Raw genomic sequence first — 22,851 nt, forward strand, 5'->3', positions numbered from 1 at the left:
GTTGGCAAGGGTATGATAAAATGGGCATGCTTCCTTGTTTCTCAGTGTTTCTCGAACTTTAATGTACATACACATCACCTGGAGCCCTTGTTAAAAATGCAGGCTCTCAGGGGCCTATGCTGCTGATCTGAGGGCCAGCTTTGTGTAGCAAGGTTCTAGAGCACATACAAATGGCTTTGAAATGTACATATCCTTTGACCTAATAAATCCAAGAATTTTTCCTATGGAAGCAGTCAGAGCAGCCACGCATGGCTAAGTCCTTACTATGTGTCAGGCTTGGTGCTAAGCCATTACCTGCATTTTCTCATATGGTCCTCACGACAACCCTGTATTGGTTATAATCCTAAGTTTCCAGAGGAGGAACCTAAGGCTTTCACAGGGGTTAATGAATGCCCATGATCACACAGCTGGTAAATGCCAGAGTCAGGCTCTGGAAGGGGTCTCTGATTCTCATAGGCTGTGCAGCACTGTCTCCTACTATGCGGATCAGATTAACCTACAAGGACCCCTATATCTTAACTGTTGTGAAAGAAACAACATCAGTAACAACAGTAGGAATATACAACCATTGCAGATTAGTAGTTTAGGTAGTGTTAGACAAGGAAAAATGTTTATGAAACATTATTATTATTAAGTGAAAAGAGGTAGGACAGTTTGTTTAGTATGATCCCAATTTTATAAAAATAAAACAAACCCCTTCTGTATTTGTATCATCTATAGATATGTAGCCAAAATGACAGGAAAATTAGCAAAATCTCAACAGTGGTTTTTTTGTGTGTTTCTTTTAAATCACTGAATGGCTGGACCATGAGTGATTTCAGTTTTCTTCTCTATACTTTATTCTCTAAATTTTCTACCATAAACTTATATATTACTTATTTTTTTACCTTTTTAATATGAAATATTTCATATTTAGGAAAGAACATATGTGACAAAAATATGATACACAGTCTTTTTAGAATAATAAAACAAACAGTCCTCTACTCACCCTTGAACAGAAGAAATAGAACATTACTAAGATTACCGAAGTGCTCTGTGTACCCTCTACCCTGCCTTCCTGTTCATTCCATGTTTTTTATTCTGGTTTTGCCACAGATGTTTGTATCTCTAGATGGATTATTGTTCCAGTTTAAGATATCTTTGAACTTTATATAAATTATATTATAGTCTGTTTTTATTTGCTTTTATTCCCCACTCAGCCTCTGTATTCATTTTTACTATTGTGTAACATTCCATTCTGTGAATATAAAACAATGTAGTCATTCTTTAGTTGGTAGACATTTGTATTATTTACATGTTTTCTGCTATAGATATGCTGCTAAGAACATTCTTTTTCATGTCTCCTGTGATATCCATGCACAAAGGAATCTCTTAGAGTATGTACCCAGGAGAGGAATTGCTAGATTTTAGGTCGTTCACATTTTCAACTCTAATGGTTAATGTATAATTGTTTTCCAAAGCCATCGTAACAATAGAAACTCTTATGTGGGCTGTTTATCAATTTCTGCTTCTTCACACATAACCAATATTTGGTTATGTGTTCTTTGATTAATCAGAAAAAAACAGTGGTCTAAACATGTGCCTTATAGGAAAACCAATCTGGGAGCTTTCCGTTAAAAAATACAAATTGTGTAAACTGTACTTCAGTAATACACATTTTATGAAATGTGTGAGTGTTCCCAGTGATGTGTCATTGTCATGTCTTTGCAGGTACGCCAACAGTAGCCTCATAAAGTACATGGAGAAACACAAGGTCAAGCCTGACAGCAAAGTGTTCCTCTTGGTAGGTGCCTGTCTTCCAGACGGGGACTTCGGGTCCGTGGCACAAGCCCACCTCGTTCCATTCACCACGGAATTGTCTTAGCTACTCCTCCTCTTTAGAAAGAAAAGAAATTGGTGGATGTTGAGGCAAAGTTAAACATTTTTCTTTTGAGATGTCCCCCTTGACTTCTAGACTTAATTTTTTCCAGCGATTTATCAGCAGGAAAAAAAAAATTACATTCTTAAAGGGCTTTAACACTAATGATTTCTGCCAATTTCACATACATGCATCTAGCATATTAATAGCATGGTGAGCTCCACAAAATGGTGTTTGATATTTATCCTGCTAGACATTTATACAAAAGTCAACACATTGACTTATAAGTGATCTTTCCACTTGCTATCAATTTCTTATGTGTTACTCTAGCTTCAGAAACTCCTTACTATGGATCCCACCAAGAGAATTACCTCGGAGCAGGCTCTGCAGGATCCCTATTTTCAGGAGGACCCCTTGCCAACATTAGAGTATGTATCCTACATTTTCTGTGTCCTCTGCTCCAGGTTGAGGGTGTTCGATGGTGGCTGAAAGTCAGAGAACACTTTACCGCAGCCTTACGGAAGTTCTCCATGAATACTGCCTTGGAGAAAAAGTCCTCAAGAGAAAGGGCGTGTATTCTGAAACAGGCAAAGCAATAGAGAGGTGTGAATGAAAACAAGTGTTCTAGGGTTCACCGTTATTTGGTATTACAGAAAAATGCTCAAGCTGAGAACAGGTGGGACTTTTAGATCAGTCAGCCAGATGAGTTCAGCCAGATGAGTTTATACAATTGGGTATAAAACGTAGACAACAGGGGCACCTGAATGGCTCAGTCGGTTAAGCATCTGTCTTTGGCTCAGGTTGTGATTTCGGTGTCCTAAGATCAAGCCCCATATCTGGCTCCTTGCTCAGTGTAGAGCCTGAGTTCTCCTCCTCCTCCAACTTATGCTCGCTCTCACTATCTCTGTCTCTCTCAAATAAATAAATATTTTTAAAATGTAGACAATGAAGTCTTTTTTTATTTTGTTTTGTTTTTTAAGAGAGGGAGAAAGGGGAGGGCGGGCCGGAAGGGGAGACAGAATCTTAAGCAGGCTCCACGCCCAGCATGGTCGGAGCCCAATACAGGGCTCAATCCCACGACCCTGAGATCATGACCTGAGCCAAAATGAAAAGTTGGAGCTTAACTGACTGAGCCACCCAGGCACACCACAAATTCTTTTCTGATTTGCTTGAATTGAGTTATCTTGGGAGGCATCTAGCAAATAGTAGTTATAGATGAAGAGTGGGAAATATGTTAAGAAAAAAAGTGGAATTTCAAGTTAACAAGATCACCGATACTGTAGACTGTAGGCCATGATGTATATTCTTTTTTTTTTTTTTTTTTTAATGATTTTGTAGTGTGTTTGCTGGCTGCCAGATTCCGTACCCCAAACGAGAATTCCTTAACGAAGATGAACCTGAAGAGAAAGGTGACAAGGTATAAGCTACACAGTATATGCTTCACGTCCAGAGAGTAAAGGAGGCAGAAAGAATTTAGGGAAGTATAATTTAATGATTCCTGTGTATTTAACTGTCTTTAATTAAGTATGTATTAATTACATCACTTTAATTAAGTGATTGTAGCTGTACTTTGTGATTTGAAATATAGTAAGTTTACAGATAAATGAACCTCTGATTTGTTTTAGAGCCTGTTTTATTCCCCAATTCTTAATTGTGCGTTCTGTTTGTTGGGTGTCATCACCATCACTTTGTGCCGCCTGCTTTCAAAGCATCTTTCTCTTAGCTGGTAATCGAATATATCAGGCCGTCCCCCTATTCCTCTGCTTTTCCAAACTCATGATGGAGACCATTACCGCTCCAAGAGTGCAGAACTACTTCCTGGGTGCCGCATGCTCTCCAGTGGGGTGTCTGGGACTGGGGTGGAAGATGACCGCGCAATCCTAAAAGAACTTCAGAGACTGAATCCCGCTCGGGGCTCGGGACTCTTGACCTTTGGGGATGCTGCGTCGCCAGCTTCAGTACTTGCGTGTCTCACCTAGTCCAGCTCGGTGGGCAGTCATGTGCGTGTTATCAAGTTCTCAAAGTGATGTCCTGTTACAAAGCAAAGGAAAAGGAAAAGAAAGTACCATCCTGTTAATGTGGTTCCATACCGAGTTGACCTGTTTCTCTTTCTTCCAAGAATCAGCAGCAGCAACAGAACCAACATCAGCAGCCCACAGCGCCCCCCCAGCAGGCGGCAGCCCCCCCACAGGCGCCCCCACCGCAGCAGAACAGCACGCAGACCAATGGGACTGCGGGCGGGGCTGGGACGGGCACCGGGGGTGCGGGGCCCGGCCTGCAGCACAGTCAGGACTCGGGCCTCAGTCAGGTGCCTGCGAACAAGAAGCCCCGCCTGGGGCCCTCGGGCGCAAACTCAGGTGGGCCTGTTCTGCCCTCAGATTATCAGGTACTCAACTTGGTTTTTTTAACGGGGGTACATTTTGTGAAATGGGAAGTAGGATTTTTTTTTAAAGGGCGAGCATAAGCGAGAACCTGAGCAATGGGGAGAGGCAGAGGGAGAGGGAGAAGCAGGTGGGAAACCCCACAGAGGGGCTGGATCGCAGGACTCCAGAATGTGGACCTGCGCCAAAGCTGACACTCAGCGGACTGAGCCACCCAGGCAACCCAGAAGTCAATTTAGACTTATGTAGTACCTAACTCTGAAGTTCAACTGTACAAATGCTACAATCCTATTTCTAGGTCATTATATGAAAATGAACATTTTGGTCATATTTCATGTAATCGCAAAACATTTCATTCTTGCCTTGTTTTCCCTGCCTTCCTGAGGAGGGAAGGTGAGGCAGGCGTTTCCCTCCTCAAAGAAAATCTCTCCTATTATCCTTCTAGCTGCCTGTCAGCTTTGGGTCAGAAAAAGATAACTAGATAAGCAACTGAGAGAGGAGCGGTGGCTTATTTTGGACAAAATAAGCTGCATACTTGAGAAAGATTTGCTGTTCACTGAGAGGAAATAATCAGTAAGTAGCCATGTAAGCATAGAAAGGGATTAAGATTGAGACTTTTCAGAAATCACTGTTAAGGTCACACTGGAAGTATTTCTGAGAATTGAAGATACTTTTTATTATGAAGATAAACACCGTACAGTTGTGTGGTATCTGTCGAAATGTGGTGTCTCTCTCGATGGGAGGGGGGCTCCCAAGTGTGGGGCAGGGATGGGTGGAAACCAGTGGCTGCTGGTGGTCCCGGCCGTGAAAGGGTAGCAAAGGAGATAGAAGTGGACTGAGTCTACCACCAGGGAGCCGTGGAGGACAGCGCAGGAGAGGCAGTGTGCCAGGAGGCCGTGGGTCAGGGGCTGTAGTTAAAAGCGGGAAGGTGAGGAGGTTTGGTGACTATGGAATTCTCCTTTTGTTCGCTAACTGTGCCTGGTTGTAAGTAGCGCACTGATCAGTTGGGGTCTGTGGCTCCTTGAGGTGGGTTCCCTGAGGGGGCCTGTGTTCAGCCAGGGGGTTGCTGTGGGCCCTTTTGCCTTGATCAAGTTCCCATTGCTCGAGCCTATTGTCTAAAAGTGGCCTCTACAGATGGTACTACTAATTTGGGAAATTAAAGGGAAAAAAAGTCTAAGGATAATTAGTATTTGGGAAGAGGGAGGTAAAAATACCTGTGAACACCATAGGGAATACTGCAAAAATGAAAAACAAAAAACCCACAAAACCCTCATTTTCTTTCTTTTTTTTTTTAAAGTCCTCATTTTTAAGGAAAGTATAAGATCTAGGGGGTGGGGGTGGGGAGAAAAAAACACCCTTAAAACTAAAAAAAAAAAAAAAAAAAAGACTCAGGGTTCTGGTGGAAGAGGAGAAAGAAGATGGAGATTAAAAAAACAAAACCCTCAAGCAAGGGAGCCATAAACTCACTGATAAGAAATGGGAATCAAGAGAAACATTAATGAGAAAGACATAATAAATAGCTCCATCAACCGGCTTTACATTTTTTAATATACCTACAAATGAATGTGTTATCACACAATGTCTTCTCTGAAAACTTCTTTTGGAAGAGTCCGTGCAAGCAGTGGGGTACACACTAGCACTGACACTGGTTCCACAGGCTAAAAACAAAATTCCACAGAGTATGTTTGAAGATCGAATTGGCTTTATTAAATGATCTGTAAATTTGGCAGCATCCCATCTAGCAAGTCGAGAGGAGCTCCTAGGAGTTGTATAAAATGGAAGGTTTTTCTAGGAAGGAAGGCGGGGTAAGAGAGTGAGTAGCTAAAGAGTAGAAAAGATTGTCTGGGCTGGGTCACTTTCCCTTAGCGGGAGAGGGGGTGGGTAGGGGGGGTCTTACATGCAAATTACCTCCTGTTCCTTTGGGGGAATAGAGAGGCCCAGGTGGCAGACTCTTTGGTACCCATCAGAAAATTTCCTGGCTGACCTGGTAAACTACATTTCTGGGGAAAGTTGAAACTGCAATTAGCTTTGGTATTAAGCTCTGGTTTGGTGATTTGGCCTAAGTGACACGATTTGGGCCTGTGGTTTTCTTCTCTAAACACAATGAAACGAATCGAGGCTTCATTTTGATGTACTGAAAACAGCTTGCTATTTGGGTAGTAGTCATGAACATATTTGAATTTTATTATAAATTTTGTTTTGCCCCAACAGTAGTTTATTCCTATTATGGGAGCACCAAACCTTTCTTATAACTGGTTCATCTTTGTGTCTTGGACTGTATTATATTCACCTGAGAATAGTTCATTATGGACAGATTACTATCCTACTGTATTCCTTTTAAATCCAAGAATTCTTTAAGCTGCTTTTCTTTCTCCCATACTATGCTATCCACTTAAAAATAAAACAGCGTCATCTATGGAACGGGCAGATATTGCAGCGCCTCAGCTGGAGAGGTTGTGCGCTGTGGAGGTGGCAGGGCCCCTTGCACCTACGCGTGACTCACATTTCAACACGTTTGTTCTTTGCCGAGTGTGGAGGAACCTTCTTGCTGAATCTAATCTGCTAAAGTAAAGTGATCATAGCCAGCCTAGCAATTGTGAGTGCAAAGAACATGTTTTTCATAATAAACTTAAAAATAAAACATGGGAATCTGGAAGCCTGAAAGGCTTCTTACACTAACACATCTAGCGTGATGAGCACGCCAGGAAGGCGCAGGCACAAGTTGCGTCTCTCCGTGATGTCGGCTTTATTCACTCACAAAGCAGGATTCACATCATTGTAAACCAGATGCAGGATTCCAGACTCGGTGACTTTTCACCACACGATTGCCTTCGCTCCTCACATGGCACACAGAGCAGAACGTAAGACAAGTCACACAACAAGCGAGGTAGAATAGAGGGTAGGAAGTTACCGAACCAAACCAGAAGTCAGTTCTGGAGGTGCGCGGTTGAGAGGAGGTCTCGGTCCAGTCCGGGGCCGCTCTCGGCACTCAGTTCTGTTCAGAGATCCGTCGGGCAGAGCCTTCGGCTGCAGGTGTCTTTTTGAAGTGGTCGGGCATAGAGGGGTCAGTGTCTGAGGAGTGGGACAGTGTGCTGCAGAAATTCTTCCCTTTTAGAGGGATTTAGTGAGTCTTGGGCCCCTGCCAGCCTCCCCTGCCTCTGGTGATTGAGTTCTGCAGTGTCGTCAGCTGGTGCTGGGTTTGGCAGTATCTGGTAGCTGCAGGCCCCTTAGTGGCTGCTTGACATGAGTGACTCCATCTTGCTCTCTGCAACTAGCCAGAGTTCTGTAACAGAGAAGAAGCCAGGCAGAGCTGTTCTTCACCAAGACTATCTTCTGGCCCTGCTGTCTTAGACCAGATGTTCCAAGTTCGGTTTGGCAGCCTTTGCACACTGAGCGGGGGGACCCTGCTGATATGTCTTTCCTTAAACCCTCAGTGCCACCACAAGGTCATTTACATTTTTTACTCTGAGTAATGGTTTTATTAGTAAGCTCTTTCCCACTTTGCTCCTGGGAAAAACCAGCCTTCTGAGCTTAGCTAAAGACACTGGTTCCAGCTATGCTTATCTTTAACTAGACAGGTGTTCTTATTCTATAGAGGATTTTTTATTTTTTATTTTAAAGGTTTTTATTTATTTATTTGACAGAGGATAGAGGGGGAGAGCACAAGTAGGCAGAGCAGCAGGGAGGGGGAGACAGAGAAGCAGGCTTTCTGTGGAGCAGGGAGTCCAGTCCCAGGACCCTGGGATCATGACCTGAGCTGAAGGCAGCCACTTAACTGACTGAGCCACCCAGGTGCCCCTATAGATGGTTTTTTAAACATACTTTTCGTATTTGCTCTTGGTACCATGAAGATGAATGTTTCATTTAAGGTGATAAAAAAAAAACATTGAATTAAAATCATTTGTTTCTGCTTTCTCTTGAGGGCATTCTCATGCATGAACTTTTTTTTTTTTTTCATTCTAAATGTTCCCTGAGGTTTATACAACGCACTTGCTGCCCCATCCCGCCCACCCTGCCGCGTTTTGTCCTATGGGTGGTGCTGCTGAGGCCACTGTAGCTGCCACCTCTGCAAATTCTCTTCTCTAGAAATGACTTTTTTTTTTTTTTAAGATTTTCTTTATTTATTGGACAGAGAGAGAGAGAGTGAGAGAGGGAATACAAGAGGAGGAGTGGGAGAAAAAGAAGCAGGCTTCCCGCTGAGCAGGGAGCCTGATGTGGGGCTCGATCCCAGGACCCTGAGATCAGGACCTGAGCCAAAGGCAGCCGCTTAACCACTAAGCCACCCAGGTGCCTCTAGAAATGACTTCTTAATCATCACTTTGTCGTTTCTTATGAGGACATTAACAGCACATCCAGATACATTATGAATACCACGAATTCAGTGCCAGATTGATCATTCTTGTTTGCAAATCTCAGTCACACAAAGAACAGCTAAGCAGAGTTAGTATCAAGAGCAGGGGTCAGCCTGCGTTTCCCCTCTGCCTTTCTTTGCCACTGCGGTTTATGCCCCAAAGAAATCCAGCCCCACACTTCCATGCCTGCCAAAACACGTTGTCCCAGTGGTGAAGGCCGTGTGTTCAAATACGCAAAATGTATTAAGGAGCTTACGTCCGCTGTGCGCTACCGTGGATCTGAAGCAGGAGCCCGTGCTGTCGGGATGAACACCCTGAGCCATTCTCTGCCTCCCCCAGTGACTCCCTTTCTCCCTTTCCTTCCCCCCAGCACTCCAGTTCTCGCCTGAATTACCAAAGCAGCGCTCAGGGATCCTCTCAGTCCCAGAGCACCCTCGGCTACTCGTCCTCTCAGTCCCAGAGCACCCTCGGCTACTCGTCCTCTCAGTCCCAGCAGAGCGCGCAGTACCACCCGTCTCACCCGGGCCACCGCTACTGACAGCGGCCCAGGGCGCAGACTCCAGCAATATGATGTCCGCGTTGAAAAGAACCAAAAAAATGCAATCGATGATGCCGTCTCAAATTCCTCCACTTAGGAGGAAGGCTCCATCCTGACTTTTACAGGACTAACTGATGTGTCTTCTTAATGGACTTCAAGAAGATTTTTGTGAAGTCTCCGCAGCACCCTGTCCCCGCATGTGTTCCACTGCGACTCTCCTCCAGCGTCTGATCTAATCCTAGCACTTCACTTCTGTAACCTTCAGCATTTTTTGGAAGGATTTCCTGGTGCACCTTTCTCATGCTGTAGCAATCACTATGATTTATCTTTTCAAAGCTCTTTTAATAGGATTTTAATGTTTTAGAAACAGGACTCCAGCGGTGTATAGTTTTATACGTCATGAACTGCTCTAGCGACACAGGTAAAAATGCACCTTTTAAAGCACTACGTTGTTTTCACAGAATATGACTGTTTTGCTCATGGAAGTCTTAAACAGGAACTGTTACTGTCCCAAAGTACTTTACTATTACGTTTTTATTTATCTAGTTTCAGGGAAGGTCTTAAAAAAAAAAAAAAAAAGACAAACGGTGGGACTGAGGGAACCTACAACCAAAACAGCCTAGATCTTTACAGTTACTATGCTTTATGCTGCGAAGAACTGAAGTATGTGCTAGTTTTTATATAATCAATCATTCATATGGAACGTAGTTCCCAGAATCACCTTGTTCTGAAGAGTATTCAGTACTGAAGAATTCTCACTTAACCGTCACGTAGCTAAGTCTACCTTAAAAAGGGTTTCAAGAGCTTTGAAGAACTGCAGCCCTCTGGTGCCCCACACCAGAAAGCAGAAGAGAGTATTAACTGCACTAGGGTTTCTTTAAGGAGTAACATCGATCAAAGGATGTGTTACTTACCTTTGAAGGAAAAGCTTTTGGTGTGTATTGTACATAAAGTTGGCTTCTCTAAAGAACTGTTGGTTTCTTCACGTTGGGGGTTAGCTTGAGTAACTTTCTTACATAATCAAGAGTACTCAAACAGAAGCCTGCAAATTCATTTGCAACTTAGCCTGCTTCTAAAATAAAGAGCAGTGTTCTCCATTCATATTTACATTAGACATAGAGTGACTATTTTTAAAGCATGTTAAAAATTTAGGTTTTATTCATGTTTCGAGGATGTATTATGTATGCATAATTTTGCTGTTGTTAACTGAAACTTAATTCTATCAAGAATCTTTTCATTGCACTGAATGCTTTCTTTGCCCCTAGGAGAAAACTTAATAATTGTGCCTAAAAAACTGTGGGCAGATAGTATACACGACTATACATTTCCAGGATCTATGAATTAGAGGCTGAGTTCTTTCTCAGCCAGGGAAAGGAGCCCCTCACTTCCCAGAGTCACAGGAAATGTAAAGACTTAGAGCTCCCATTGTAATGTAAGGGGCAAGAAATTTGTGTTCTTCTGAATGCTATTAGCAGCACCAGCCTTGTTTTAAATGTTTTCTTGAGCTAGAAGAAATAGCTGATTGTTGTATATGCAAGCTATATGCATTTTTTTAAAACTATTTGTGAACTTATCTACCTGGTTATGATACTCTGGGTCCATACACAAATAAGATTTTAGACAGAAGCCAGTATACATTTTGCACTATTAATGTGATACTGTAGCCAGCAAGGACCTTACTGATCTCAGCATAATAATGCTTATTAATAATAGAAGCTATATAGTGACACTCATGAACATGGAAGATGAAGCAGTTGGCATGTTCCATTGGAAGGAATTTTCTGATTGTCTCAATGGTAATTCACCCCTTCCATTTTTTTTAAAATGGGAAATTAATAGCCCTTTGCATAACATAGCTGCCTGTATAAAATTCTTTCCTGTGCCCTGAAGTCTCACTGTCCAGAGTTATTGGCCATCAGCTGCTCGCTGCCCCATCACCATGTGCCCAGGGCCATTCCGGCTGGGAGACTCAAAGGGCAAGACATACTTGCTGTCCTTAAGGAGCTTAGGGTCCATTCCACAACCGCAAGTTCTCCTGGGATGAGAGGACTGGCTTATAAGAGTATGAGGGTCCTTTCGTTTACTTCTAAACTCACTTGGTTAGGGTTATCATTTCCAAAGCTGCTGTGTGATAGTGTTATCGAGAGGTTTCTATTGACCTTAGAGAAGGCCAGCGATTAAATATCACAACAGGCATTAATGTGGCTTTGAAATGTTCACAGCAGCCTCTCAACAACAGTTGGTGGCCCTTATAAGCAGAATGCACTTCTGAAGTGGTTGTGGGAAATTACAGGGAAAACAGAAGCCCCGTGGCTGCCCTGGGCGGGGGGGGGGGGGGGGGGGCACTTAGAGTTAATAAGAGGAAAGCCCACCTATGGGTGTAGACCAAAATACCACGCCCCTTCATACTTTATAAGCAACTTTGATATACTGTTCTTGTGATACGTGCTTATGTAATCACAGGAGTACCCTGCTTTCCTTGCAGATAGCTAAGTTTATTGGCAGAACTGATGCAGAATCCATGAGGGGTACCATCCGTTTTTCTAGTCCATGGTGTTCTCCAGGATACAGGCAGATGCCCGCATTATTCTGGTCACTGTGCTGGTACTGGCCCTTTTCTTCCCGTTCTTGCCTCAGAGTTGGAGGTGCCAGTTGGGCCCAGTACCCTTGAAATAATTTAGACTCATGATTTCCTTTTCCCTGCAAACGGGAACAAAGCCTTTAACATTCTTATGGACCCTAAACTGTGGGACCTTGAGGGAGCTCTGCGACGCCTTTTGAGGTTAAAATTTACCTTTGTAGTCCCCAAATGACCTCATTTCTCTTAGAAGACGCATTACTGTCTTGTTCCCTGAGAACGCAGGGAGTCCCCCTCCCCCAAGCCATGAGAATACCCAAACAGAGGGAGGCTATTTGAAAGGAAGGAAGGAATACAAGTTCTCTGCCCTCCATATTACAAATTAGTTTCCAAATAGCTTTCTGGTGAGCTGTGTGTTTGGGAAAAGGGATTCTAGTTTCAGGAGAGCCAGCTCCAGGGTAAGGTAGCCTGGTGGCAGGGCTGTTTCTACGAGGCTGAAGCAATCTTCGTGATGATAGTAGGTCGTGCAGTAACATACGAAAACCAAGGGCATGTATATTTTTATATCTGTGTGGTTTTAAAACTTTAGTACTTAGAATTTTGGCCTTCTGCACTACTCTTTCGCTCTTGTGAACCTAACTGACATTGAAGAATGAATGGAAAGGGACGACGCTTACCTCCATGTTCACTGCCTCACTCATGGTGAAGCCGCTGCTGGGTGGATGCCTCTGAAACGAAGCTGTTTTCTCTGCTCCAGGGAATAGGAAAAATCGTCGGGCAAAAGGATTTGCAGCTTAATCTGCTTTTGAATAAAACGATGTGGCAGACACTCTACAATGAAGGAAAAATTCTAGGAAAATTGGAAATCCTTAACTCTCCGGTGATCTCTTTCAAGGGAATGGAGAAAGGCACTAAGACAGCAGTTAGCCTGAAGGAGGCTCGAAGGATTCAAGGATTAAGTAACGTTTTATATCAAACCTAGCAGTTTAGGCCCCATCATCTTCAAGAGTAGTCACAGATACCATAAAGCAAAGTTCATTGTTTTAGGATTTTTTTAAAGAAATGTGTTGTACCTAAGGCCATACTTACTCTTCTGTGCTATCACTGCAAAGGAGTGATATGTATGTATTATATTGAAAAAAATCCTTAATGCACTGTTATCTCCTAAATATTTAGTAAATTAATACTATTTAATTTTTTTAAAGATTTGTCTGTGTAGACACTAAAAGTATTACACAAAATCTGGACTGAAGATGTCCTTTTTAACAGCAATTTAAAGTACTTTTTATATATGTTATGTAGTATATCCTTTCTCAACTGCCTAGTTTGTAACTCCCATAATTCCTGTTTGTGAAGTGTACCTGTCTTTGTCTCTTCTTTCAGCCATTTTCTGCACGCACCCCTCTTTCTATGATTATAGAGATGACCGCGTACGCTTCCCACACTCTGCGGCGAGGTGTGCACTCAGAGCCAGCTGTCCCCCCAGCAAGTGAGCTCCGTGGGGGGCAGGAGAGCAGCCACTTTGGAGTCCAGAGTGTTTCCCCGCATTTGAGTTGTCCTGACACCCTTCTTGAGATGACTGTTAAAGCTAAAATAAATTACATTGCATTTATTTTATATTCTTGGTTGTAATAAAATTTAATTGACTTTGTTTCTTGGTGGATTTTTTGAGTCTAGGAAGACTGTGAATAAGTTTTAGTGTCAAAATTTTATCTGCATGCCTAAAAGCTTTTCAGATGAAACTCATCCTGCAGAGATGCAAAGTCTCCCTGGAAGTTGCAATATGTTATTTTATTCAGGATGCTTATGATGTCACAAAACCACAGACACACTGCTTACATATGCCTCCGAACCAAAATCACAGTTTTTAAAACATTTCTCAGGAAAACATCCTTTTTATTAAAAAAGGAAGATGAGAATGGCCTTTTAGAAAAAAACAAATACGCGGCATTTTGTGGGTAGAGAGGCAATGGGTTCTACTTCTTTTTACAAGAATGCTCTGTTTTACCGGGATGTCCCTTATAATTTATTTGATGAACCTAACATGGTTACTCCAAAAGTCAAGGGCATCATGGAGTGAACTGAAGAATATTTAAGGGGCACAAACACAAAACTTGCATTTCTATTTAAAATAGATACTGCACATGTCCACGCTTCACAGCTTGGCACAGACCATATGTGTATTCAATATGGTGCTATTTGGAGAGCAGAGCTTCCCTTGGAAGACTATTCTTTGACCATAGGTGCCTTTCTAACCAGCCACCTGAATAAGAGAATGTGGACGACTGCACAAGCCCCTTACCACTCCTGGGGAAATCACTTTGAAAGGACAGGTCTGTGTCCTTGGCCAACTGTAAGTTCTTCCCAGGCAGCCCCCTGGGTTTTACTCCTCCTGCACTCCCAGCACCTGTCATGATCCCCAACACAGAACAATTAGTAGGGCAAGTCATTCGCATCATTTTTTTTTTTTATTACCTTGGCATAGAATTCCTGGATCATATTCCATTTTTTAAAAAGATTTTTATTTATTTATTTGATAGAGATCACAAGTAGACAGAGAGGCAGGCAGAGAGAGAGGGGGAAGCAGGCTCCCCGCTGAGCAGAGAGCCCCATGTGAGGCTCGATCCCAGGACCCTGAGATCATGACCTGAGCTGAAGGCAGAGGCTTAAACCACTGAGCCACCCAGGCGCCCCTCATATTCCATTTTAACACCTCAAATAGCATCATTTTATCTCTCAGGCAGTAGAAAGCCATCTTGGACCAGCAAAACACATGCCCATCAGAAACATTTGTTCATTTGTTATCAATGAGAGAATATAAGGGAAAGAGATGAAAATACTGACAACATTAAGATGTATTAGGTACATTCTGCTTTTTCAGACTTTCTGCTGCTTAGATTTTTTTTTTCAGAAAATACTACTGAATTTTTTCACATCAAGATGCTATTATGAACCAAATGTGTCCGTTATCCTCCGTATTTGTGGCTGTATTTGGACATGGCCTTTATCAAAGTAATTATAGTTAAATGAAGTCATAAGGATAAGACTGTGGTTGGGGAGGGTGGACAGAACCCAGATCTAATCATATTAATTTTCTCATAAGAAAAGATAGCAGAGAGCTTTCTTCCCTCTCCTTTTTACCTTGCGCCCTCCCTCCCCGACTTTCTCTTCCTTCTCCCCACAGCCTTCTCTCCCTACCATGTGAGGACACAGGAAAAGGGTTGTCATCTGCAAGCCAGGAAGATAGCCTTCACCAGAAACCAAACCCTGCCAGCCCTTGATCTTGGACTTCCCAGCCTCCAGAGCCGTGAGAAAATAAATTTCTGTTGTTGAAGTCACCTAGTCTATGGTATTTTGTCACAGCAGTTCATGCAGACTAATACAGATTTTGGTACCAAGAAATGGGCTGCTGCTGTAACAAGTACCTAAAAGTGTGGCAGCAGCTTTGAAACTGGGGCATAACGGGAGGCTGGAGGAGTCTGAGGTGCGTGGCCGAAATGAGAAATGTTAGAGGCAATTCGGGTGAGGGCTCAGAAAGAAAAGAGGAGAGCGGGAGAGAGAGCTTCCGTCTTCTTAGGGAACACAACAGTAATCATGAACAGAGTGTTGGTAGAAATATGGACATAAAGGCCATTCTGATGAGATCTCAGATGGAAATGAGGAACAGGTAATTGGAAACTGGAGAAAAGGCAATCCTTGTTCTCTAGTGTTCTATGGAAGGTAGAATTTTTGAGGGGTGAAATTTCACTTTGTAATTATTTGTTGCTATATAGAGAAATACAATCAGGTTTTGCATATTGCCTTGATATCCTGTTGCAACATTGCCAATTTCACTGTTCTAATATGAGAGGATTCCCTTAGATTTACAATCATGTCATCTGTGAATAAAGACAGTTGTACTGCTTCCTCCCTGATTTAAAGGAATTTTATTTATTTTTCTTGCCTAAATGCATGGGATAGCAGGTCCCATACAATGTTGACTGGAACTGGTATGAGTGAACACCTTGTAATGTTCTCAGTCTTAGAGAGAAACTATTCTATATTTCACCACTATGTATGATGTTAGATAAAGGTTTCTCATAGATGCCCTAAATCAAATGGAGGAAGTTTCCTTCTACTTCTGTTTTGACAAGAGTTTTAATCACAAACAGGTGCTGAATTTTGTTAAGTGCCTTTCCTGCATATGAGATGATTGTATGATTTTTCTCCTTTATGCTGTTAATATGACGAATTACATTAAAAGATATGTTCAGCCAAGGGCTCCTGGCTGGCTCAGTCAGAAGAGCATGCAACTCTTGACCTTGGGGTTGTGAGTTTGAGCCCCATGTTGGGTGGAGAAATTACTTAAATAAATAAATAAACTTAAAAAAATTTTTTTTGGCTTAACACAACACAAGTTTGTGATCTCACTGTTTCTGAGGGTAAGGAGTATGGTCCTATGTTGACTGGGTCCTCTGTTCAGGGTCTCACCAGATTTCAAGGTGGCAACTGGGACTTTGAACTCATCTAAGGTTAGGGTTCTCTTCTAAGATCATTGGTTTTTGGCAGAATTCAGCTCCTGTGGTTGTAGGATCTGTCTGTCTGTAGAGAGCCATTCTTAGCTCCTAGAGACTGTACTTTGCCATGTGGCCTTCTCGAAAACACAGTGGTTGGCTTCTTTAGGGCCACCAGGAAAATTCCTCATTGGTCTGTTGCAGTGGGGTTTTGTATAATCTAATGTAATCACCAATAGGACTATTCCATCCTTTCCACAAGCCCTGCTCAAGTGAGGGGAAATATGCAGGATGTGGACATGGACTGTTTGTTAGATGTTAAAACAGCCTTGCATTCCTGGGATCAACACAAAGAGAAGGTGATGTGAAGATGGAAGCAGAGACTGGAGTGATGTAGCCACAAGCCAAGGAATGCTCTTAGTCACCAGAAACTAGAGGAGGCAAGGATGAATTGTCTTTTCGCCTCTGGAGGATATGTGGCCTTGCCATCACTGACTTCAGACTTCTGGCCTCTAGAACTGGGAAAGAATACGTTTCTGTTGTTTTAAGCCCCCAAGTTTGTGGTAATTTGTTACAACAAACATTGGAAACTGATACAGATTTTGGTCACAGTGTATTACCATTTCTTCTAATTTGCTAGGTTTGATTTGAAATTGCTTAAAAGCAGAAAGTGGAACAAAATCAAAATGGCTACACTCAGGCTTCAGCAAAGCTCAATTTTAAAGTCACCTCAGTTGGTTAAGCATCCTACTTTTGGTTTCAGCTCAGGTCAGGATCTTAGGATCATGATCTTATGGTTGTGAGATAAAGCACCCCGAGTGGGGCTCGCACTCATTGGCGAGCCTGCTTCAAAGATTCTGGGGCGCCTGGGTGGCTCAGTGGGATCAAGCCCCGCATCGGGCTCTCTGCTCAGCAGGGAGCCTGCTTCCTCTTCTCTCTCTCTCTGCCTGCCTCTCTGCCTACTTGTGATCTCTGTCAAATAAATAAATACATAAAATCTTAAAAAAAAAAAAAAAGAAAGATTCTGCTCCTCCCCGCTACTTGCACATGTGCGCGCACACACTCTTTCTCTCTCTCAAAAAGAAATGCATAAACCTTTAAATAACCTTTTCCCTCTCTTCTGCAAACCTCCCCTCCCATCTTAGCCTTTTGTTTCGCGAACCTGATCCCACCCTGAAGACATGGCAAGGGAGGCTGCCAGCACGTACACAATTCCTACCCAAACTGGCTAGATCCTGTATTTCTCTGTAAAACTCCCAGCCCCTTCCTCTGGGCGGGTTTGCAGTTTTGAAGGCAACCTCCTTTGCCTAGCAAAGCAATAAAGCTATTGTTCCTCTTTATACCCAAACTCTGTCTTTGCATTACATATTTTGGCTCCAGAGCACAAAGGTCGATTTTTGACAACAGATTTGCTAATATTTTGTTAAGAATTTTTGTATTAAAAAAAAAAAGAATTTTTCTATCTATATTCATGAAGGATATTGGTCTCTAATTATCTTGTGATGTCCTGGTCAAGTTTAGTGTCAACGTTATGCAGGACACATAAAATTATTTGGGAAATGTTATGTCTTCTTCTGTTGTCTGACAGAGTTTGTACAATACTTATATTATTTCTTCCTTAAACAGTTTGGTAGAAGACACCAGTGAGGACTTCCGGCGTTTTCTTTCTTTCTTTCTTTCTTTCTTTCTTTCTTTCTTTCTTTCTTTCTTTCTTTCTTTCTTTTTTTGGAGATTTTATTTATTTACTTGACAGAGACAGAGATCACAAGGAGTCAGAGAGGCAGGCAGAGAGAGGAGGAAGCAGGCTCCCTGCTGAGCAGAGAGCCCGATACGGGGCTCCATCCCAGGACCCTGAGATCATGACCTGAGACGAGCAGAGGCTTTAACCCACTGAGCCACCCAGGTGCCCCCCAGCGTTTTCTTTATGAGAAACATTTTCATTATAAGTTGGGATTACTCTAATGTTTATGGAGCTATATTTTTTCTTCTTGAGTCAAGAATATTTTATTAAGCTATATTTTTAAATAAATTTATTTCATCTAGGTTGTAATATAAATATTTCTCTGGAGATACATACTTAGAGATGGAACTGTCCAATCAAAAAGAATGAACTTTTTAATTAAGAAAACATATTGAAGGGCACCTGGGTGCCTCAGTCAGCTAAGTGTCTGCCTTTGGCTCAGGTCTTGATGTCATAGTCCTGGAATAGAATCCCACATCAGGCACCCAGCTCCTCTGGAGTCTCCCTCTGCCCCACCTCCCTGATGATGCACGTGTGTGCTTGTGTGCACACATGCACTCTCTCTCTTTCTCTCAAATAAGTAAAATCTTAATAAAAAATTAAAACATTTATTTTATTTTTTTAAAAGATTTTATTTATTTATTTGACACATAGAGAGAGCACAAGTAGGCAGAGAGGCAGGCAGAGAGACGGGGGTGGGAGGGGGAAAGCAGGCTCCCTGCTGAGCAGAGGGCTCAATGTGAGGCTCGATCCCAGGACCCTAAGACCACAACCTGAGCCAAAGGCAGAGGCTCAACCCACTGAGCCACCCAGGTGCCCTCAAAATTAAAACATTTATTGAGCTAACATTTAGTGTGAGTACTTCCCACATGCACTTTACATTTATTAACTTTTAATTCTCACAACTCTCTGAGGTAGACACTATTTATTGCCCCCATTTTTTTTTTTAAGATTTTATTTTTAAGTAATCTCTACACCCAACGTGGAGCTCAAACTCATGATCCCAAGATCAAGAGTTGCACTCTCCACTGACTGAGCCAGCCAGGTACCCTGTCGTCCCCATTTTTAATAAATGAAAAAACAAAAAACAAAAAACTGAGAGAGGTTAAGTAACTTGTGTAGGTCACACAACTAACTGACAAGCATCAGAGCCAGACTCCCAGCCATCTACACCAGTAGTTCTCTAAGTGTATTCTCTAGACCAGCTGTATTAGCATCATGGGGGAACTTGTTAGAAATGCAAATTCTCTGACTCTCCCCCATACTTCTGAATCTGGGGGAGGGGCACAGCACTTCGGTTATGATGAACCTCCAGGTGATTCTGATGCATGCTAGAGTTTGAGAACTCCAGACTTGTACCATACTCTTCTTACATATACTCCCGAATTGCCTTCTAAAAAGGCTAGATTAATTTATTTTCGCCAGTAATTTGTGTGAGTGTCCCTGTCCCTTAGCCTTACCAAAATTCATTATGAGCAGTCTTTAAATTATGTACAAATCTGATAGGCCAAAAATAGTGTCTTGACTCCTTTTACTAAATAAATAAATAAATAAAATTTATTTGAGAGAGAGAAAGAGCATGGAGGCAGGAGCAGAGGGTGGGAATCTTCAAGCAGATTCCCTACTGATTGTGGACCCTGAATCATGACCTGAACCGAAATCAAGACTTGAATGCTTAACTGACTGAGCCACCCAGGCGCTCCTGTCTTGTTCCTTAAAAAAATGTATTTTGGTTCTCCTTTCAATGAGTCAGTTTCTCTCCCCTCTCCTGCTCTGCTTGGGCCTCTTGTCTTCTGCATGGCCTTTGACTCCTTTGACATTCCTTTTTTGGAAGTCTATTTAACGCTTCTAACCTTGCCAGGAAACCATGTGGTCCTTGAGTACTAAATGAACCTCATTCTTTAGGATTAGGGAGAAGCAAATAGATTATCTCACATAAATATAAAAATCTTTTTTTGTTTCCTGAGCACGAAATACAAAGTCTTCTTCAGGTTTTGTTAATGACAGTCCTTTTTTAAAATGTGTATTTTCCTTGAAACTCTGTGTAGTTGTGGTGTCAGTGCACTGAATATCAATGAGGACAGTAGGTGTAGGAGCAAAGAGGTTCGTAGTTACCCCATGTGACAGCTTCACAAGTGTTTGAGGGAACCTAATCTCTGAACTTGACATTTCAGGGGAAGGAAGTATATTTCTCATGTCAAGAACAGAAAAACCTCGATTCACCAAAGGTCCCCATGATTTGATTTCATGGTGTTTCCCATTATATTTTCACCACATTGCAGAAAAGACCCCATAAAAACTGAGCTGGTGAAATATCACAGGCCTAGGGCACCTGCATGGCTCTGTTGGCAGAGCATGGGATGCTTGATCTCAGAGTCATGAGTTTGAGCCTCATGTTGGGCATAAAGGTTACTTTAAAAATCACTGGGATAATTTCCATTTATAGCCTCTAATGATCCCTGAGTTGTGATAATCAGTCATATTAACATGGCATGAGAGGAAGAACATGAGTTTTGAAGACAAATTTAGGCTTGAAACCCAGCACTTCTTCTTTTGAGCTATGTGGCCTTGGATAAGTTACTGAACCTCTCTGATCTTAGATGCAAAAAAAGCATCTACCTCATAGAGTTTAAGAATTAAATCATTTAATATGTGTTGTGCCCAGAAGAATGCCTGGCCCGTAGTAGGCTCGCAGTAAATGTGAATTCTGTTGGTTTACTCCTTCCTCTGAAATTTCTATGTGCTTGAATGCATTTCTAGTATAAATAGGAAGTTTACTACCCTTCATCTCCTTTATTTGATGCTCTCTCTTTGTACAGAGAATGACGTCTATATCTACACAGATTACTGGTCAGCCATTTGAATGCCAAAAACACCACCCATTGTGCCAAGGAGCACTCTTAGAAGCAGGGGGCTCTATAACAAGCATCTGGGTTCGTTCGTTATGGAAACACCATCAAAAGATGAGGGACTCTTTCATTGTGTTTTGGTGGCAATACCCATCACTTTTTCTCTTGCTTTCCCACATTTCCCTACAGTGTGCACTTGAAATTCATATTATACTCTGTGTTAACTAACTGGAGTTGAAATAAAAACTTTAGGGGTGCCTGGGTGGCTCAGTTAGTTCTGGCTTAGGTCCTGATCTTGCGGTCCTGGGACCAAGCCCTGTGACCTGCTCCATGCTCAGCAGGGAGTCTGCTTGAGGGTTCTCTCTCCCTCTGCCCCTCCTCCTTCTTACGCACTCATACACTCTCTAAAATAAATAAATCTTAAAGAAATAAATAAAAACTTAAAAAGGAGAGAATAGATGCATTAGATACTGTTTCTATACCATCTGTAGCTATGATTACACCAATAAGAGCAACTATCTTTTCTGGACATGAAATTGCAACATGAAGCAGAAGCCACCCACAAAATCTAGGGCCAAAGAGAACATAGTTCCTCCAGTTCCTCACTGTGGTTCTTCTAAGTTACCATCTGTACTTCCAATTCCTGAGTCATCACATCTCACAAAGACACAGTCCAGAGACTGGCAAACCCCTTCACTATCAACACTTTTGTATCACTCATTGGAGAAAGACCACCAGGAGTAAAAACAGCTCTTGGGTTTTGCCCTTTAGCTCTCATAGGCTGAGTTTGGATGGTATGAGGCACTCAAGGGGCAGGAGGGAAGAAAGAAAGGGAAAGAGATCCTCTCTCTGTACCTAGACAACATGAGGGGTCCCACTGAGAAGAGCAGCCCTTAGCAGGTGAGACTCCAGTCTGCTGGGGAGTGACATGGAGGAAAGGCCTGTGGAGTGGGAGCGAGCGGAGCCCAAACTCCAAACCAATAAAACAAAGTTCCCTTCTAGAAAGCCATCAACATCCAAATTGAGCAGGGCCTAGGCTACAGCGTAAAAGGAAAGAGAAGGTCCAGATGAAAATAGGGCATGGAGCAGAGGAGAGGGGGCCGGAAAATACAAAGGCATTTTCCCCCTAAGGTATTTGTAGAAATGTATTAAGCTCTCTTAATCATGAGCACTTCAATTGTACACATGCATCTAAAAAATCTTTTCAAAAACCACTTTCCCACGTACTTCTTTCTGTATAAACAAGGAATAGGTTTATATTTGTTTCCCCATCCATATTAAGAAAAAAGAGCTTAGCTTTGATTATAATATATGTGTGTACATAGTTTTCATATATAATTACTCATTTGTAATTCATAGGAACTTTCATAGGAAAATGATCCAAAGAACTAGTTAAGTGGGGGCTTCCAACAACGAAATTATGTGAAAATTCTTATACAATTTGTTGTAACACGCTCTTTATTTCCAGTGAAAATTGGAAAAAGGAAAATAAGTTTTTAGACAGCAATTCAGGGTGTGTCTCCTGTAGTCTTAATTAATATTCTCTGGTGGCTTCTCTGGTGAAGTTGCCTGCATCATTTAGCTATCCTGGTATCATGTTAACATTTGGACTTGTATCGTGACATCAACTAAATAGTGCACTTGTTTGTTGTTTTGTTCTTGTTTTGAACGTTTATTCATTTATTTCAAAGGGAGAGAGAGAGCACGAGCAGGAGGGGCAGAGGGGGAGAGAGGATTTCAAGCAGAATCCGTGCTGAGCTCAAAGCCCCACATGGGGCTTGATCTCAAAACCGTGAGATCATGACCTGAGCTGAAGCCAAGAGTTGTATGCTTAATTGACTGAGCCACACAGGCGCCCTGATAGTGCACTTTTTAAAGCAAGGACCATGCTTCTGGTTTTGTTCACCTTTGAAATTCTAGGGCCTTACACACATAGTCAACGTTCAGTTGCATTTGTGAGTGAGCTGTAAAGAATCAGGTTGAGCATATAGAGCAACTTCCCAAGTTGAAACTGTTCTAAGTGGTTAGTGAACCTAAGCGAGGCCACATACCCTCATTTTG

At 42.3% G+C, this 22,851-nt stretch overlaps 1 protein-coding gene across 5 annotated transcripts in view; it reads left to right on the forward strand.

The window, feature by feature from the left end:
* Positions 1-13,358, forward strand: part of CDK19 (cyclin dependent kinase 19) — a 166,957-nt gene extending 153,599 nt beyond the window's left edge. For 4 of the 5 annotated variants that reach the window (XM_059176856.1, XM_059176851.1, XM_059176854.1 and 1 more), the window contains 5 exons: positions 1,711-1,783; positions 2,189-2,286; positions 3,197-3,275; positions 3,978-4,244; positions 8,962-13,358. In XM_059176856.1, coding sequence (XP_059032839.1) covers positions 1,711-1,783; positions 2,189-2,286; positions 3,197-3,275; positions 3,978-4,244; positions 8,962-9,129 — 685 coding nt within the window. In that variant the 3' untranslated portion in view covers positions 9,130-13,358. The remainder of the gene's footprint in view (positions 1-1,710; positions 1,784-2,188; positions 2,287-3,196; positions 3,276-3,977; positions 4,245-8,961) is intronic. The other variant, XM_059176853.1, reaches the window with a different exon arrangement.
* The last annotated feature ends 9,493 nt before the right edge of the window (positions 13,359-22,851 follow it).

This window comes from Mustela lutreola, chromosome 6 (genome assembly GCF_030435805.1).
Source record: "Mustela lutreola isolate mMusLut2 chromosome 6, mMusLut2.pri, whole genome shotgun sequence".
In the NCBI taxonomy this organism is placed as follows: Eukaryota; Metazoa; Chordata; class Mammalia; order Carnivora; family Mustelidae; genus Mustela; species Mustela lutreola.